The sequence below is a fragment of the Cyrtonyx montezumae genome, unplaced genomic scaffold (assembly GCF_038088225.1).
Source record: "Cyrtonyx montezumae isolate F1298 unplaced genomic scaffold, pur_monq_1.0 scaffold_4, whole genome shotgun sequence".
Lineage (NCBI taxonomy): Eukaryota > Metazoa > Chordata > Aves > Galliformes > Odontophoridae > Cyrtonyx > Cyrtonyx montezumae.
This window is the reverse complement of record NW_027072045.1, coordinates 11,537,656-11,555,115: the sequence shown is the minus strand read 5'-3', so window position 1 is coordinate 11,555,115 and position 17,460 is coordinate 11,537,656. Positions and strand designations below refer to the sequence as shown.

Sequence of the window (17,460 nt, the reverse complement as noted above, 5' to 3'; positions counted from 1 at the left end):
TTGTCGGGAGCCATGGTGAGGTCAGATCCTGTAGGGCCAGGTTGTGTTCTTTGCGTTGGGGTCTGGGGCTTTCCATCCCGGAGCCGGGGATGGCAAAAGGCAGCAGTGCCTCAAAGCTGATGGCCTTTTTCTTCCTCTAATAAATGTCCCTTATTTACAGCCTGCTTGCCATACGTCACTTGTTTGTTGGGAAGCTGGAATGCCATCTGCTTGGCCCTATCGTTTCCACTGGGTGATGGAGTGGCCAGACCAAGAGCGCTGGGGAGAGCAACGGGGCAGGAGAGCCTGGGGCAAGGTGGGTGTGAGAAGCCGGGAATGGGAATGGCTTTGCCAGCCCGGTCCTGGTGCAGGAAGGGGCAGGCTGCAGCACTGCCCAGCACTGCCTGGAAGTCCGCAGGAAAAGGGTTTTATTGACTGTGAGACCCCAGCTTTTCTCCTGCCATACAGTGCAGCTGCCTGAGGTGGGGCTGGCAGCAGCCAGGATGCACCCAGCATCTCTGCAGGCGTTCTTTGGAGCAGCAGCTGTGGGACTCCAGCACTGAGGGCCGGGTCACTGTGAGCAGCTTGTGAGGAGTGATGGTCCCACAGGTGGGTGCTGGTGGAGCGGTCGCACTCGGCCCTGCGGGTGGGGAGACCCCAGGGCACGGCACAGGGACTGACAGGCAGCCTGTGTTGGTCATTGGACCTTCCTGATGGCAGCTGTTGGCTGTGGTGCACCCAAAGGGGGGTGAGGCCATGGCACTGCTGCCCAGAGCTGTGGGTGCCCCATTAGTGGAGGTGCTGCCCAAGGCCGGGTTGGATGGGGCCCTGGGCAGCCTGAGCTGTGTGTGGCAGCCAGCTCACAACACGAGGGTGGAACTGGGTGGGCTTTAAGAGCCTTTCCAACCCAACTGTTCGGCGATTCAGGGCCCAGTAAGGTGGGATGAGGGAGCAGGGCCTGGCGGGCTCTGCCTGTGCTTTCCCAGCAGTGAGGGCCAGATACCTCCCATTGCTCCAGCCTTGCAACATCTTCTCCCTATCTCCAGCAGAAATAGTGCTGGGCTGGGAGAGAGCTATCTGTGGGACTACAGCAGCGGAAGGAATGCAGAGCTCCCCGCACCGCCCTGCCCACAGCCTCATGTCCTCTCCTGCTGCTGAGCTAAAGCTGGAAGACTCCAAGTGGCTCTACTTGAAGAAATGATGGTTAGACACAGCAAATCCCAGCACCGCTGCCCCCTCCCCACCCTCCCAAGCCACCTGCTGCCCCGTGCCCAGCGATGTGCTGCAATGCATCAGGCACTTCTTAGAAACATCACTGTTTATTGACTTGAACAACTGCCGCTTCAGTAGCAGCGTTTCCTGCTCAGAGGGTGGTGGTGTGTACTATTTTTATTTTCTCCTAAGGTACTTTTAAAATGGGAAAAAAAAAAAGAAAGAAAAAAAAAGATTAATTGCGCTTACGGTACTGAAACAACAGTCGAATTTGTGACAGGAGGGCCCCCACTGCAATCCCTTCACACGTGAATGGCACAGGCTGGAGTCAGGGAAGCTGCACCCACAGCACAGAGAAAGGCCAGCAGCCACACGGCAGCCCTGAGTCCCCCCCTCGCCTGCCCCACACCGGGCTGACGGCAAAGGAGCTGCAGATGGATGAGAACCTCCTGCCCCGCGCTGTGGCAAATGCTGTTTGCTGTTGCAGGGCAGAGCTGCGTGGCCCACGGCACCGTGGAAGACTGCGCCCTTCACTGCGGCGGGTCTGTGTCTCTGGGCTGCTGAGCAGACAGGAGGGTTGGGAGCAGGCAGCGCGGAAGACAAGCTGACTAATGTAATGCTAAAGCTTGAAGCTGCAGGGTTAATATTTACTGGTTGGAACTACAGGAGTTGAGTTGAGAACACAGTGTGCGGCTCCGCCGTCTGGGGAACGCGCCGGCGATCGGGCACTGAACGCTGCTGATGGAAGAGAGGGTGAAGCACAGGGAGGGACTGCACCGCCCACAAACAGATGTGTACAGCTGCAGAAAGCACGTCGGAGCCGGGATCCTGCTGTCTGCGATGGACGGAGGAACTGAGCCGGTCACAGGGACGCCCTCGCCGAGCAGGGCTGGACGTGGAGCTGGGTGCCACAGGGCAACCTGGAGAGCGTGGTGGGGGTGGTGCGGATACGGAGGGCCGAGGGCAGCCACCCAGCGGTGGGAGGAGCCGGGCTGCTGCGTGTCCCGCAGGGCTCAGCACATCCCTTCTTCCTCCTCGTGAGGGTAACAAAAAACCGTTTCCAGGACACCGTGCGAATGGAAACGCGTCACGGGAAAGGAAAAATCACGCGGTATCCCCAGGTGTGAGGGGAGCAGCATTACAGCACGGGCGGGCAGTGCCGTCTGAGCGCACCACCCGGGCAGACCCATCAGCTCCTGGAACCGTCTGCAAAACTGAAAACAAAGGTCTCCTCCTGATTAGTGTTAATTTGTTGAAAGGTTCCAGCTGCTTTCAAAATGTGCCTTTGCAGGAATCACACACCCCCCAACCCATCACCCCAAGGGCCCCAACATAGGAATCTGCTCCTGATCACTGCTAGAGTCACGGTTTATCTTCAGAAATGCTTTGCTTTTTCCTTCTTATTCTTCTTCCTCCTCCTCCTCCTCTTCTTCCTCCTCCTCTTCCTCCTCCTCATCGTCATCCTCATCGTGGCAGTGTGTGATTTCCTGAGGAGCCTGGGGGAAGAGGTTGGGCGGTTTGATCTCGCTGATGGAGCGGGTCAGTTGGTGCCGCTTGTAGTCGGAATCTTTAAAATCCACCGAGGTGCGATTGCGCGTGGCCATGGGCGACTCCTTCTCGTTGATGTCAACGTGTGTGTGCTCTACCGTGGACTCGTGTGGCATCTGAACGTGTCAGAGGAGAGGAAACCAGAGCGTAAGTCCCAGCACGTGAAGCCCCCAGCACCACCCCATCCTCCCAGTGCTCCCCCGTGCCTGCAGCTCACCAGGACGTGGGCGGCTCTGAAGAGGTAGCTGAAGGGGTAGTAAAGGAGGTTGATGAAGGAGGCTGCGTAGAGGTCGGCGTAGCGCATCACCTGGCTGGCAAACAGCGTCTGCCGGGAGCCGCTGCGGAACAGGCTCCCCATCATCCCGTAGCACATGTCCATGTCGTGGGTCACTTTCTACAAGCAAAGGGTAGGTTAAATCCCTGGCCTGTGTGGAGCCTGCAAGGATCTCTGGTGAGGCTTTGTGTGCTCTCAGCCCGAGGCATCAAAGCACGGCCCAGCCCCAGCTAACACAGAAGGCAACAGCGGCACCAGGGCCAGCACCTGCCCCAGGCTGGGACCTCGTACGCGGGGCTGGCTACGGCCCCTTCAGGCACACACCAGCACCCTGCTCTGCAGCAGTGAGCACCGAAGGCTGGTGCTACGTACATGAGGAAGGAGACCCTATTCCAGACCAGGCTGCCTTTCAGGAGTGCCAGTGACACCAGTGAGCTGGGAAGCTCCTCCGTTTGCGTCCACGGACAGAACGGCTTTGCCACGCCTGCCGTGCCCACCCAAAGGCAGAGAAAAGCATTTCAGGGCTGAGCAGTGGGTGGTCGGGTTGTCAAGCCCTTTGGGATCCAAAAGGATGAAAAGGGATTTTTATGATTGGTACCTTAATGCGTCTCTGGATGGAGCTGATGTCAGGGCGTTCATTGCTGCTACTGTCCAGATGCCTAGTTACAGGCGAGAAGGTAAATACACGCTGTGAAAAGCCTTTCAGAACCAGATGCTGTAGGGTGGGGGCTTAGGGAGGGAGGCTGGTCTGGAGGGGGAGGTTGTTGGTCTCAGGAGCAGAGCCCAGGCCTGAGGCAAAGCTCTGGCAGCAGTGCTGCCAACACAACCCCAAGGGTTCGTCAGAGCCACGCGTTAGCTGTTGGGAGAGGCAGCAGGACTCTTGTCAGTGTTTGAACACTCACTTGTATAACTCGGCCAAGAAGATGTCCAAGCTCTGCAACTCTTCAAAAAGGGCTGGATAAAAGAAAGGGGGAAAAGGTAAGTTTAACCTCAAAATGAAAAGGCTGAAAGCAAGCACACCATCCTGCCCGCGGGGCTGTGGTGGGGCTGTACTGTGTCACAGCCGCTGTGCAGGGAGAGGGTTCAGTTGTGCTCTATGCCACCAGCACAGCTTTGGGGTTTGGTTTTTGGTTGCCACTTTAGTTTTTGAGGCTGAACAGCTTTCACAGAAACCTTCCAACCAGCCGTGGGACAATGTGCATAACCCCCAGACCAGGAGAAAAGCAGTAGTGCTCAAAGATGGGAAACAGCAGTTTGGCAGCAGGAGGAGGAGGAGGAGAAGGAGGGAGGAAGAGGAAGCACCTGGTGAGCAGAGATTCCCTGCAGACTGGAGAGCAGTCATGGCTCAGGCAGTACAGGGACAATAACCTGGCTATCTCGTCAGATGCTTTTTACTAGAGAAGCCATAGCTGTACACAGACAGAGGGAGAGGAGTTTTGGGGACAGGGTTATTGATGAGGAACAGCTCAACCCTGACCAGCAGCAGCTTCTCCCCTGGCCAAGTCAAGGTGGGGTGATCACAGGCAAGTGACCTGGGACCCTGTGAGCACCCCAGTTGCTGCACCAACAACCCATCCCATGAAAGAAGGGCCTAAGGTGGGTGTGGGAGCGAGGCTGCCAGATGAGTGATCTCCCTCTCCCCTGTGCCTCCTGCCCCTGCTAACCGCTTTTGTCAGTCCAGACGTGTAGTTCCTGTGCCAGCTCAGGGATCACCAGGAAGGTCCTCCAGCCCTGGCGCTTCTTGGATTTGAGGATGTCTCCAAAGATGTGGTCTCCGATGTACAGAATATCCTTCCCTTTAGCCCCCAGCAGGTCACAGACTGTGTCCGAGGAGCCTGAGACAAAGAACAGACTGGCTCAGAATGAGGAGCCCAAGGCTCCATTCTGAGGAGCAGGGTTAGGGATGCAGCTGGTTTATCTTCCTCCCAGAAATCTCCAACTGCTAAACCCCACAGGGCACTGCACACTCAGCTTCCCTTGGAATATACACACTCCTCCATACAAATGCAGCAGCAGAGGGACGTTGCAGGGCCCTGGCCACGTAACAGTGATGGAGCTCAGGGCATTATGGACAGCCCTGTGCATCCAGCTGCTGCCTCTTCCTGGTACGACCACTCTGTTCAGCATTCCCAGCTGTCCTCACTGCTGCCAGCATGACCAGCTGCAGGACCCCCCCCGCCCCTGCCCCAGCCCTCCACTGGCATTTCCCAGGCCCTCCCTGACAAGGAAGGGAAAGGCATTGAGGAACAGGTCCCTTTCTTCTCAGCACTGGGCAGCAATAGTGATAGAGAGGTTTTGGTGCACAGGGCACAGGATGTGTTTCAGAAAACAGAGCCCTGCATAGATCCCGGCGCAACCCCCAGCCACCCTGCATGAGTCCTCGTGAGTGGCTGAAGGCCACCAGGGCATGACAGAGCCACTTCACAGGACAAGAAGTGTTCCACCTCACCTCCTGAATACACGATGCCGTGCTGCAGTGGGCCAGTGTAGGTACCGATCTTCAGCTTCCCGGTCACCTGAAGGAGGAGATATCACTTCGGTAAAGAACAGCTGATGCTCTGGGTCTTTTCTGTCCTCCTTCTTCACTCTCTGTTTCTAGGGCAGGTCCAGCCTAAATACCACGCTGCCCATTCCCACTAAGACACCACAGCAGTGATCCCCTCCAGCCTTTGAGGTGCCCGCAGCATGGTGCTCACCGTGTCCACCTGCCGCAGCACGGTGCCTTCCCCAAAGAAGAGGGGTTTCCGTGCATCCACCAGGATCAGGTCAAAGTAGGACTGCCATGGCCGATGGGCACTCCCAGGCTGCAAAGACAAAAACAAATCCTAGAACTGGGCACCACATAAACAACCACAGGGAATTTAACTGTCACTGCCCACAGCCATCTTCTTTCTACACGGCTGTGTGCATGAGCCTGTGTTGCCATCTCCTAAAGCACTCGATTGTGGCAAAGCCAGCCCAGCCCAGCCCAGCTGTGAGGACTATTGAAGAAACAGCCATGTCGCAGCACAGCTGTCTTGCAAAGAGATTCACTAAATGACACTGCTGTCACCACTTCTGAATGTGACAAATGTGACTTGGTGGCTTCAGTCTTCCAAGGACACACTGGTACGCTTGCTGAGAGCTGGAAAATGCCTGGACTCTCTTCTACAGAGCACAGCTCCAAACCACAGCCCTGCCTGACGGACACCAGCCGTCATTTCCCATGTTCTGCAACTTCTCCCTTGGCCTTCTACTTTCAGAGCAGTGTGGAAACACATCTTTTGAAGATGAGATGGTCTCCTAATGAAAGACTGAGAAAGCAGTATAAATTCAGCTCCCGAGCCTCTCTCCAAAAGTTTCGTCCTCAGGACACCAGGGGAAGCATGGCAAACTTTAGGAACTACCACAGCAGGGGCACAAGTAGGCCATAAAGGATTCTGCAGTTTTATACAACCCTTCCCTTTCTGTCAAGATATTTTTTGAACAAAACACTGTACAAGATTAGTAAGAAATCTGGCTGTAAAACGCCACAGCTAAAATGTGTTAACACTAAAATAATGTTATCACTAACACAGATTATTGTTTGAGACTAGATGATGCCTCTTTTCTCTTTGTTATATTGTATTTGCTTTGATCCTATTCAAATAGGGCACTAAACAGCAAGCATATTTTAACCAGATTAAAGCAACTAATCCCATGCAGCTGATGAAGCAGGATTAAAATGCTTTCCAGCTACACAGATAATTAGGCACATCAATTCCTTTTGGAACTGCAGTCTGGAAACCACATACCTTTGGTCCGTGTGGAAAGTCAAACAAGTAAGTCATGATTTTCTGAAAGACAGAAAGTATTCAAAGATGTATCTTTTATGTAGTTTATAAAAACATGCTTTTCTGCTTTTGTCTTTTCAGGCTACAAAACTTAATTTTCAGCATTTACAGGAAAGTCAACCTAAGATTTGGAGACAGAATGAATGGACTGACCATAAAGTGAAAGGAAATAAAATGGTTGTTTTTATATTTAAAAGAACACAATTGCCTCAGGAATCTGCACACTGCTTCAGCTGTATCTTGCCGTGCTTTATAATGGCATGTGATTCTTGAGTTTAGCAGTGTGGCAGCATCCTGACATTCAGCCAGCAGCACAGCACACAGCCCTCCCTGGCTCCAGGATCATGGGTTTGGTGACTTCTCCCTACTAAGAACTGTCTCACTTGGAAAAGAGGAACAGAGGTGCAAGGCAACTTAAGCCAGGCCTGTACCAGGTCAGTGGCAGAGCCAGGAATATAAACGAGAAGTCTCACCACCTAATGGGCATTCACTGCTAAATTATCCCAGCTCAAAAGCACCCAGTTCCCCACCGGATGCCATCCTGCCAAATCCCATAGACTGAGGGGTTGGCTTTTGTTAGTTCCATAACAGTGATACATCAGTTCACGCAGCACTTACATCTGTGTATTTATAGTCACTGTTTGTCACAAGAAACACCTTCCCAACTTCGTTCATGCGGCTCAGCAGCAGTGGCAGCTTCCCCTGCAAGGCAGAGGACAGAGCAGTCAGACACAGAGTCATAGAGTACACCAGGGGCAAAACACAGCTCAGCTGTGATCCCATCAGTCAAAACAAGGAAAATGCTGCTACCACCACCCTCAGCCCAAGATCCCCTCCCAAAATGGGCCGGCAGGAGGTGACTTCTGAGCTCCCATGAGCCACGAGCTGGAGAGTATTACGATTCCAACCTCAAATTAGGAAGAATTTATTCTTGGAGCTATTCCTGAATTGCAAATCTTCGGCTCATTGCCAGAGGAGCTGACTGATTACCTCACAGGGCGGTTTCCTAAGAACTTTGCAGGCACGTAACTAGAAACAAGGTTAACTGCTTTAAAGTGGTATTCCACCACCAAAGGAGGAGCCCACGGAGAGCACTTAGACTGAAGAATAATTATAAAATGATGGGTCCACAAGGACCCTGTGCACTGCAGAGCGTAATGCTTTTGCTGGATGGTGAAGGAGTACTTCTGTTTCAACCGTGCTCGTTTGTTACTTTTAAAAAGAGGTCTGCAGCAGAGGACTGATTGGGCAGAGAAAATGTGGGCAAGGGAGCTCAGCTGCTTTCAGCACCAAAAGAAACAACGTAAGCCTGGCCAGCATATCCACCTGTGTCCCATGATAACATTTCCTCTGGCTTTTATATTTTACGTAAAAAACATGCGCGTGAATACGAAATCACGTGGCTCAGTGGCTCAGAATAAAGGCTGCATCCGAACTTTCCACTTTGTCTTTGGTTATTACAATAGAAATCACAGCGTTATCTGTTTTGTGATGTAGTAAAGCAAATCAGCGTATTTACTTCTTGCCTGCTTACTCAGTACAGAATGTCACGTAGCACAAGTGAAGCAACTTCACACTTACATCTTTCACCACATATTTTTCCAAGTTCTCAAGGGTCTTTTCCTTGAGAGATCCCTGAAATAGAAACGACAGGATCCAGTGAGGTGATGGAAACTTATGATGTAAGAGACATCAAAGTAATGCCAACTTTCACACTTCAAAATGCTGTGAAAGTACAAACCAGGGCGAATCTGAACCAGTGACTCTAGAGATGAGAGGCTTTGAGTAGCAGGGACCATCACAAACTCTGTGATCCATCGATTCCCTCACCATGGTAAATAATCCACTTCAACAGCATTTTAACCCTTTCAGAAGGGAATACAATAGAAACAAACAACAAATAGATTTGCCATAGCAAACAAGACCGTCAACGATCTGTCTCCAACACTGGCCATCATGATGGCCAACTCCAACATGTATCAGGTAACATTGCATAAGGAAAGAACAACAGATTCCCGACTTCTGCATGACTCAAACCACCACAAGTACAACTGTGAGCAGAGATCTCCTGTGACAGTTCCCCCATCCCACCCCACCAGATTTCTTCAATGAGGAAGAACAAGAAAATCAGGCCCTGAATGAGGCGTCAACGCTCACAAAATCTACACTCCAAATTTGCACACGTGTGTGCTGATATATGGCTTCCTCTCTGGTGAATTCTGCTTAACACAGATACCTTTCTGACAACGTAAGATACTACCATTGTGATATATTTACAGTAAAACTGCCTTCTTAAAAATTGTGACAATGTATGAGTTGTGAACTGTAAGTGCAAGTATCCTCATGACATCACATTCTAAAGCCCACAAATTATAGCAAGGAAACAGTCTAGGCACAACAAAAAGAAATAGGAAGCCAACAGAGAGATACTGCAGTGCCGGAGATCTCAACTTACTTGCATAAAATTGCAGTTTATTATTTGCTCACTAGGTGGCAAAGCAAGGCTCTTGCCCAGAAGTGGAATATCTTAACTGAAGAGCTACAAACCAGTCCCTCTAACTCATTTATGACTACAGGTGTCTCAAGTTCTTGCAATCACCTTGTAATGAACCCAGTCAACAGCATCTCTGACATCTTGGAACATACTCCTGAATGACATGAAGAGGTCTCCATCTTTAAACCCCGTTTCACAGCTGTGGAGAGAAAGAGAAGAGGATGCAGTGGCCAGCTGCAGGGTTCAAAATGTGGGGAGCATTTTTATCTTACCTAATTCATTTCTTACTGACTCCTTTACTGCAGCAACGATAGACTACATGATTAAACCTTTCCTTTCGAGTTGCAAAATAAGCAAAAATGACCCATCACACAAGTCAGCTGCACAGCAGCACTCGGATGTGCAGCTTGTTTTTCTGTTTCCATCTATTTGAAAACTAGGAAAATATTTACATTGCTCAAATAGCCTTTTAAACTACACGGAATATCTGAATATTTTACTTTTGATTGCACAAAGACCTCAATTATAACCTGTGGTAACTGGCTGAGGAAATTTAGTCTCTCAGTTACCTGCTCACAAACATGGATCCAAAGAACGTGAGCTGAGAACGAGTTGTCCAGCAGCTGTAATCACTCTTTAATATGTATGTGGTCTTAGAAACTGCCCCAAATACCAGTATCAGCCAGTACAGTGACACTGGCATGCCCTATGGAGACCCACATAACCAGGCTACACACAAAGAGCATCTCATCAGCACTAAATGCTTCAGAAGAGTAAGACGCCTGAATGTTTCCCCACTGAAACCACTTGAGAGGCCTCCAGTGATATTAACAGCAGCTGCATCTGTATTATATATATTGCATTTTATAATAACAACCTTACAATATTATCAGCACATCTAACCAGAGGGGACACGTACCTAGTGTACCGATCACAATTAGTAAAGAAATCCACGAGGCAAGCCAACAGGTAGGTCTCTGCAAAGAAGCAAAGCAAGACTTTAAAACAAGGATAACACCATGCAGCCAGCTTAATCTGGGCCCTGTGCCTGAAAGAAGAAAGTTCATTCAAAAACAAATAAACCAAACAGCTGAGTAAGACATCAGAAAAGCTTTACATGCTTCAGAGATACAGGAACAGCCACAAGGGACTCACCTGGTAGATTGAACAATGTGTTCAGAATGTAAAACCTGTCTGTGTCATCCCTCTGGATAAATTTGTTTGGATATTGATCCCGTGTTTCAGGCCTGAGAACAGATAAGGTGGAGAAAAATGAAGTCACAAAACATACTGAGGATACAGTGTGCTGACCTGCAGAACATGGGTAGAGTAGGGTCCATTAGCAAGTAGTATCTCTGCTTCAAACACCACCTAGCTTTCCTATGAGCACTAGGAAAACTGCACCTACTGCACACTGCTGTCACTGCACTGGCTGCAGCAGCTCCAGGCACAGAACCCTCATCCTGAGTCAGCAAAGGAGCCAGGCCCCCAGAGGGAAACTGGTCAGGAGTCCACAACTCGACCTTAAGCCCCATGCTGCTGGCTATGGGTATGCCTTACATCATCTGCACTTTCATTGTTTGCTTATCTTAAACTTTCCCCCACTTTCCATGTGCTGTTGAACACCCCTCCAGGCAGCTTCCCGCAGGGCAGTGCAGGGCTGCACTGCAGGAGCCTTGCCTGGGGCCTGCTGCAATTAACCAGCACGGTGGTGACAACTAAAGCCATTCAGCCGTTCCTGTTTCCTTCATTTCTGGAGCTTCTGAAAGGTCACCTTTGATTCGAGGAGGAACTCAAGTGTATTCATAAGATCTTTTATAAAACGCTGACCTCCTGCTTGCAGGGCTGTACACGCCTGCAATGACAGGCTCATCACCCTGAGGCCCTGCAGTGGGCCATGCTTGCCTTCCATCCCTCCACCTTGCAGGTAGGAGGGGATTTGCTGGGACACATCAGCCATGCAGCACTGCAGCCCTCTGCTTTCCAAAGCAGCTTCTCTGGGGTGCAAGGAAAGCAAGCAGATGGGGAAGGGTGCAGGAAATGGCACAAAGATGCATCAAAGAATCACGGAATTGTAGGGGTTAGAAGGGACCTCTGGAGATCAGCAGAGCTTCCCTACAGCAGACTGAGCAGAAAAGCATCCGGGCAGGCCTTGAATAAAGACTTCTAGCTGCCTCTGACCTTGGGCCCCTGAATTTTCTTAGATCAGCATTGGAAGTCTTCACAAGTCCTTATGCAACAGATGCCCTACAGATCACATTAAGTAAAAAAGAGCGGTCAAGAGTAAGCACTCACCCTCTGAGGAAATTAAAGCCATGTGCACACACCAGGAGATTTCCATAGGCATCAACTTTCAGCAGGTTTCCATAGTGGGTATCAAACACCAGGCCTCTGTTAAGAAAGTGATTAAAGATATGAAGCAGAGAGCAGTGAAAGCGGTGACTATTTCAACAGCAGTTCTTCCCAACCCAGCTCTAAAGCAGCTGGCTTGCCTGGCGTGGGGCACCAGACCAGAGGTGCTGCTTTTGTGCAAAGGGATGCTTGCTGCAAATTTTACCTGGCTGCAGGTTTGCAACAGCAAAGCATTGCCAGGGTAAAAGACACAGCTGATCTGCTCTGCATGGACTTGAAAGTGGAGCCATTTAACCTGGCACAGGCTTAGCTGTGCATTTACCAGGACCTCTTCCACAGGGTCACGAATCTGACACCTGCACTTGTGGTCAATGACAGCCCTGCTGGGAGCTGGGATAAGGGAATTTCCCCCCTCCTTTTCATCTCCCTGTCACAGACAGAGCCAGATGGGGCACGTAAGCATGGCACAGAATGTGTGGGACACTTTTTCCAAGTCCAGCAAAACTGCCTCACTTATTATCTTGCACCTGGAGAGGCACCCTTTCTGGCCCTTGCTTGGGATGACTGGGAGGGATTTAAGGAGTCTTCATGACATGCTCGTAATGTTTTTTTATGTATGGGAGCACACAGCATCAGTCTCAGTGTAAATCATGCAGGCAGGAAGGAAGGAGGCTGCCAGACTAAAACTGGAGCACCAAGCCTCTGCTCCAGCCTTTTGTAAAAAAGAGCCCCAGAGGAGCCAAAAGCAAAATCCAGCAAAGGCACAAGTGGAAATGGCTTAAAGGCATGGAGTTAGATTACAAGCCTTTAAAACGAGAAATATCCTTTTAACTTCTGCTAACAACAGACAAAATGTAAGCGTTCAGTAACTTTGTACTGCTAACTTTGCTTTTCACATTTGATTCATCCAGACAAGTGGACTGGATTGGTCCCACTTTTATTGCTGGTTACCATCAGTTTAATGCTGCTGTGTCTGGTTTGACAAAACCAAAGGAAAACACATTAATTCATTAAAATAATGACAGAAAAATGTTCTGAGACTTTCTGGCCTCATGGACATTAGCAGCTCCTTCTTCCCAAGCTTTGATTTTGATTCTGTTCCAGGACCCATTGCGTCTCTGCTGTCTTTGCTTTGAAGGTTATTTTTGGACCATGACTTCAGCAGCCTCTTCTGCTCTCCCTCTCCTTGCTAGCATGGACTACAGTGTGCAAAGGCCTTCCACGTACCAGAGCAGCCCGCTCTCTTCCCCACGATCTGTGGGCAACCAAGGCTTCAAAGACACAGCTCTGAACACCTGGCCTCGGTGCATCACCTCTGAACGTAACAGAACAAATAATGAAGGCCACAAGCAGGCTGGGTTGGTATCTGTTAGTCATTTACCTGGTAGGGAATGCAGGATCATACACAAAATTGAGCAGCTCATGAGGGTATCCAATGGAAACTAATCTTTCTACGGTCAGGTCAAATCCAAGAGACTCGTATTCAGGGGATTTATACACTGTACCAAGATGAGATTTCAGTTAGAAAATTTGCACAGAGCTAGGGGGTTAAACAAGAAGGCAGTTAAAAATCATGTTCCCATTCGCCCTCCTCCCTCCTCCACGTTACACAGATGCACAAACACTCCCTCTTCCACCTGCTCAGATCAGGTTTGGCTTGCTGTGATTTCGCAAAGCTGCTGAAGAAACCAATACATTTTGGGAGCACATGTATTTGTGGTTAGAAAGCCTGAAATTCATTGCTGTTGTGCTACTGGATACAATCCCAAAGCTTAGTATTGTCTTCAGATTTCATCTCAGGGGAATTTATGTTTGCTGCAGACTAAGTTAGCTTGAAGGTAGAGCTGTCAACTTAACATACGGTTTGTTTGTTAATAATACCATATGGTACTTCGCAGATCTGTTAGCTATTACTCTTGTGCACCAAAATGCTACTCTTTCAGGCAGGCTTGCTGCTCCCACATTTCCCATGAGCTGCTCATCTGTGACACACACCTAAGCTCAATGCAAAGTGAATGACTCGTTCAACCAAGTCATTCCTACCTTCAGGACTGTCTTCTTCCTGCCAACGACCTTCCCGTGCACTGGAAATGTTACTATTTAATTAGATCATTAAACGAACATTTAGAAGGACATTGCTGTGTCTCTGTGACAGGTGGAAGTCATTGTGTTTCTATGACAGTATGTCAACATTTGTTGCATGACACTGTCTTAAATTGGCTCTAAGACACAATGAGGTCAAATAAAACCCTTTCCTTCATGAGGGATACTGGGGGTCCCGTGGGTCCAGCTGCGTCTCAAGTTCTTGAATATCTTGTATTTTACTCAGCTAAGTTTGAAAACGTGTAAGTAAGCTCTTTAAAAGACAGACTGCTTTTCCTGAAAGGTAGCTCGTGCATCCGTGGGCATCACAATGCCTATTAATGCACACTGTCTATACTGCCCAGGTAATCAGCACCGTATGTATACTGTGGAACACAGAAGCTCAATCTGAAAGGAGAAAACAAACGCATAAAATACTACAAAACTACTAGCAAGGTAAGAACTATCAGAGAAATAAGACTCAGTAACCAGGGCTCCTGTATCTATTAACAATCCAGAAATATTCTACAAGTTCCTTTTTTTCATCTTAAACTAAATACCATTCAAATGCAAAAAGCAAACCTGTAATGTTCTTGAACAGATAACTAAATCCAAACAATTACCAACATCTTCAAGCATCATTATACCAGTGGCAAACATCATATATCAATAACATGATACAACACGCAGTGCACGTTGCCTTTTCTGTCCTTCAGGAAAGGAAGGGTTGATTGAGCTACAGATAGGAATAAGCAATCAAAAACTACAGCTAATGAAGGAAGCAGTGACTGACAAGGCAATCCTGGGGAGTGAGCTAGAGTTGGAGGGAGCAAAAGGCAGTTAGGTGATGAACACTGTGAGAGTGACACCAGGGCATCATCTGGAAAAAGGAACTCCTTTGATGCAGAACAGTAGAGACATTTCCAAGGGAAAACAGTGATAAATACACCTGCACGTACTCTCAGAGGGTGAGAGCATGGCAAAGTTCCCCGTGATGTGAAGCAGCCTCTATTCCCCACTCTGTCCATGCAGCTTCCTGAGACCACCACCAACTTATCCATAAACCATCGCTTCCCAACAAAACATCTCTCCCAGAAATCCCTGCCCCTTCTGAACTCACCAACCACTGTGGCACTGCCCAGACACAACGAACCTCAGGGAGGACACTGGCAGCTCCTCTGGACAAACGGAGGTGGTCTGTGAGCTTCTCCAGCAGAACCCTTCCAGGCAAACCATAGGGCTTCCTCTCACACAGCCTGCGCATCTGCTCAGCGAACAGCTGACGTGTGGCTGATCACATATTCCCTCACTCAGCTTCTTCCCTTCTGTATTTCTCTTCCCATCACATTTACCACCACAAACCTCCACTGAACTCTCTGAGCCTATGGAAACGAGCTGGCACACGGGCAGGACAAAGGCTGAAGAACAGGTTTCATCATCCCAACTCTCTGCTCAGACAGAACTACAACACGGTTCATTCAAATTTTAATTTTTGTGGGAAGTAATTATTCCCCTTTACTTCTCAAGCCACGAATAGAGCCTCCCTGATTCCTCCTTGCATGAAAGTAAGCTACCAGCTCATCCATACCTCAGGACCTTTCCCTGTTTTCCTACCATTCCACCATACCCAGAAAACGAGAGCCTTCTCACTGATAAACAAACTACTCAGGGACACTGATCTTCTGGGGATGGGAAAGGGACAATAAACGCTCCCCAGGGACCATGATACTTACAGAAAGACAAACTTTCCTTTCGTTACACACAGCTGGGAACAGACTGAGAGCTCACTGAGCCCACCTTGACTGCACTGCAGCACTACACCACAGCCCGCACTGCATCAGCTGGTACCAGCCACAGCCCACGTTCCTTGTAACCTTCGTGAACACCTGCTTAAGCAATGTGAGCTTTCAGGCAAACAAGCAATCCATCTCCTTGAGACCAAACAGGAATGGGCTAGCAGTACTGTAATGACAGCAGCACATCTGGGGGTGATGCCGTATGCATTAATAGACTGCTTAGCCTAGATAAAAAATGTGTTTTAGTATTGTACTCAGGGCTGGCCCCACTCTCCCATCTTATCTTCAGGCATCCAAGGAGATAAAGAGAGGGCACAGCGGTATTTTCTTCTGCAGATGGATGATGAAAAAAATAGCTTAAACCTTTCTGGGAGCTTAAACCTCCCCAGTCCTGTGCTGAAACACAACAGGAGGTAACTCGCAGGCTGTGGTGCTGCAGGAATTGGGCTGTTTGCCATGCAGTGTCTCCTGTGCTCAGCTCTCACCCCACTGAGCAGCACCATCCCTATGAAGGAGAAGCAGAGCCACCACACCACAGCCCCCAGTGCCCTCGCCGTCCCTCAGCCCAAAGCACACAGGGGGCGAGTGTACAATTGAAGCATGTGTTGCAACTCACCCCGACCTCCTTTCTGCCTTTTCACTGCTCAATGGCCATGTCTCTCCACCGTGCCAAGTCCTCTCCTCCAACGGAAAAGTTATTAAAATAATTTGTGCTAGAGCACAGACAGATGCTCCGATGGCTCGGGGCGATGGACACCCCGTGCTTGTGCATTACGTAATTGGGCTTGAAAGAAAACAACCAAATCTTTAAAAAACAGCAGCCAGCTGAGAGCATTTCTGCTTCCCCTTCACATCATCACTTGCCTTAAAACGACACTAGTGAAAGTTAAAAGCAGGACCCCGGGAGTGAACGCTGCAAGCCTCTGGTCTGTGAGGAGTGTTAGGAGGGAGCCGAGCTGCAAGGAGCGGGGTTGTGCAGTAAGGTATGCCATTCTCATGCATTTTTGTGGTTGTTTTTACCTTTGCTGCCAAGACACATACAGTAACAATTCTATAGCCTTCCTGAAAAGGAAAAAAAAAAAAAAAGAAAAAAAGAAAAAAAACTCTCTACAGAGGCTCCAGCTTATGCAAAATGCTGCTGCCAGGATTTTAACTCACATGAGGCAGATGCAGATTCAGAGTGTCACTCCAGTCTTGACGGAGTTACACTGGGCTCCCCTGTTAAAGAAAAAAATCAGACTGATTTTAAAACTGCAACAGCTCTGTGCCACGTGGGACGGTGTCGCTGGAGCTGTGTCCTCGAGTAAGCTCGGCAGCCGACCTGGCAGCTATTCCAAATGCACTTACAGCTGATTTATAGAGGAGGCACAGTTGGTAATCGTGCATCCTTCAGGCAAAATTCTGTCCTCATATCCACAAAGCAGCCTTAGATCATCAGCTCAGTGGTGATCAGAAGGATGGGGCTACACGTGCATTGCCCAAGTGACATAAACCCTCCAGGATTCTCTCCGACACAGAGCAAGCGACTCAAGAAACGGTCTCATGCTCTTTCTGGGGCTTTGCCATTATTGCCCATCCCTCGGTTGGTGACAGATTGCTGCTGTCAGGGCACTCCGTTTCTTTCACAACACGAAACACCTGCACATGTCCGTGCAGGAGACCCAGGAGACTGAGTCAGGAGCTACTCCGGGAGCCTGAGAAGAGAATTTTGCCCTCCCAGCAAGAGCCTCAAACATGGAGTCAGTCTGATGCAGCACATCCAAATTCAACAGCACCCTTTAACACTTATGTTTACATTTGAGCTTCTAAGTGTAAAGCATTGCAGGATGAACCAGTACCAATTCTCCACACTGTTGCAGCCTACTGCAGTGCTCTGGTTTGCAAGCACACACAGGAAGAAGAAAAGACCGC

General features: G+C 49.4%; 1 protein-coding gene across 5 annotated transcripts in view; it reads right to left on the bottom strand.

Moving 5' to 3' along the window:
* Positions 1 to 2,124: 2,124 nt before the first annotated feature.
* NT5C2 (5'-nucleotidase, cytosolic II) overlaps positions 2,125 to 17,460 on the bottom strand; it is a 52,476-nt gene continuing 37,140 nt past the window's right edge. For 4 of the 5 annotated variants that reach the window (XM_065746457.1, XM_065746459.1, XM_065746458.1 and 1 more), the window contains 15 exons: positions 13,053 to 13,170; positions 11,615 to 11,710; positions 10,475 to 10,566; positions 10,239 to 10,296; positions 9,425 to 9,518; positions 8,407 to 8,460; positions 7,444 to 7,527; positions 6,787 to 6,828; positions 5,710 to 5,817; positions 5,463 to 5,529; positions 4,678 to 4,848; positions 3,916 to 3,967; positions 3,612 to 3,672; positions 2,957 to 3,133; positions 2,125 to 2,855 (listed from right to left, as the gene is read on the bottom strand). In XM_065746457.1, the coding sequence (XP_065602529.1) occupies positions 2,592 to 2,855; positions 2,957 to 3,133; positions 3,612 to 3,672; positions 3,916 to 3,967; positions 4,678 to 4,848; positions 5,463 to 5,529; positions 5,710 to 5,817; positions 6,787 to 6,828; positions 7,444 to 7,527; positions 8,407 to 8,460; positions 9,425 to 9,518; positions 10,239 to 10,296; positions 10,475 to 10,566; positions 11,615 to 11,710; positions 13,053 to 13,170 (1,538 nt within the window). In that variant the 3' untranslated portion in view covers positions 2,125 to 2,591. Of the gene's footprint in view, positions 2,856 to 2,956; positions 3,134 to 3,611; positions 3,673 to 3,915; positions 3,968 to 4,677; positions 4,849 to 5,462; positions 5,530 to 5,709; positions 5,818 to 6,786; positions 6,829 to 7,443; positions 7,528 to 8,406; positions 8,461 to 9,424; positions 9,519 to 10,238; positions 10,297 to 10,474; positions 10,567 to 11,614; positions 11,711 to 13,052; positions 13,171 to 16,569; positions 16,612 to 16,707; positions 16,768 to 17,460 lie in introns of all 5 variants that reach the window. The other variant, XM_065746462.1, reaches the window with a different exon arrangement.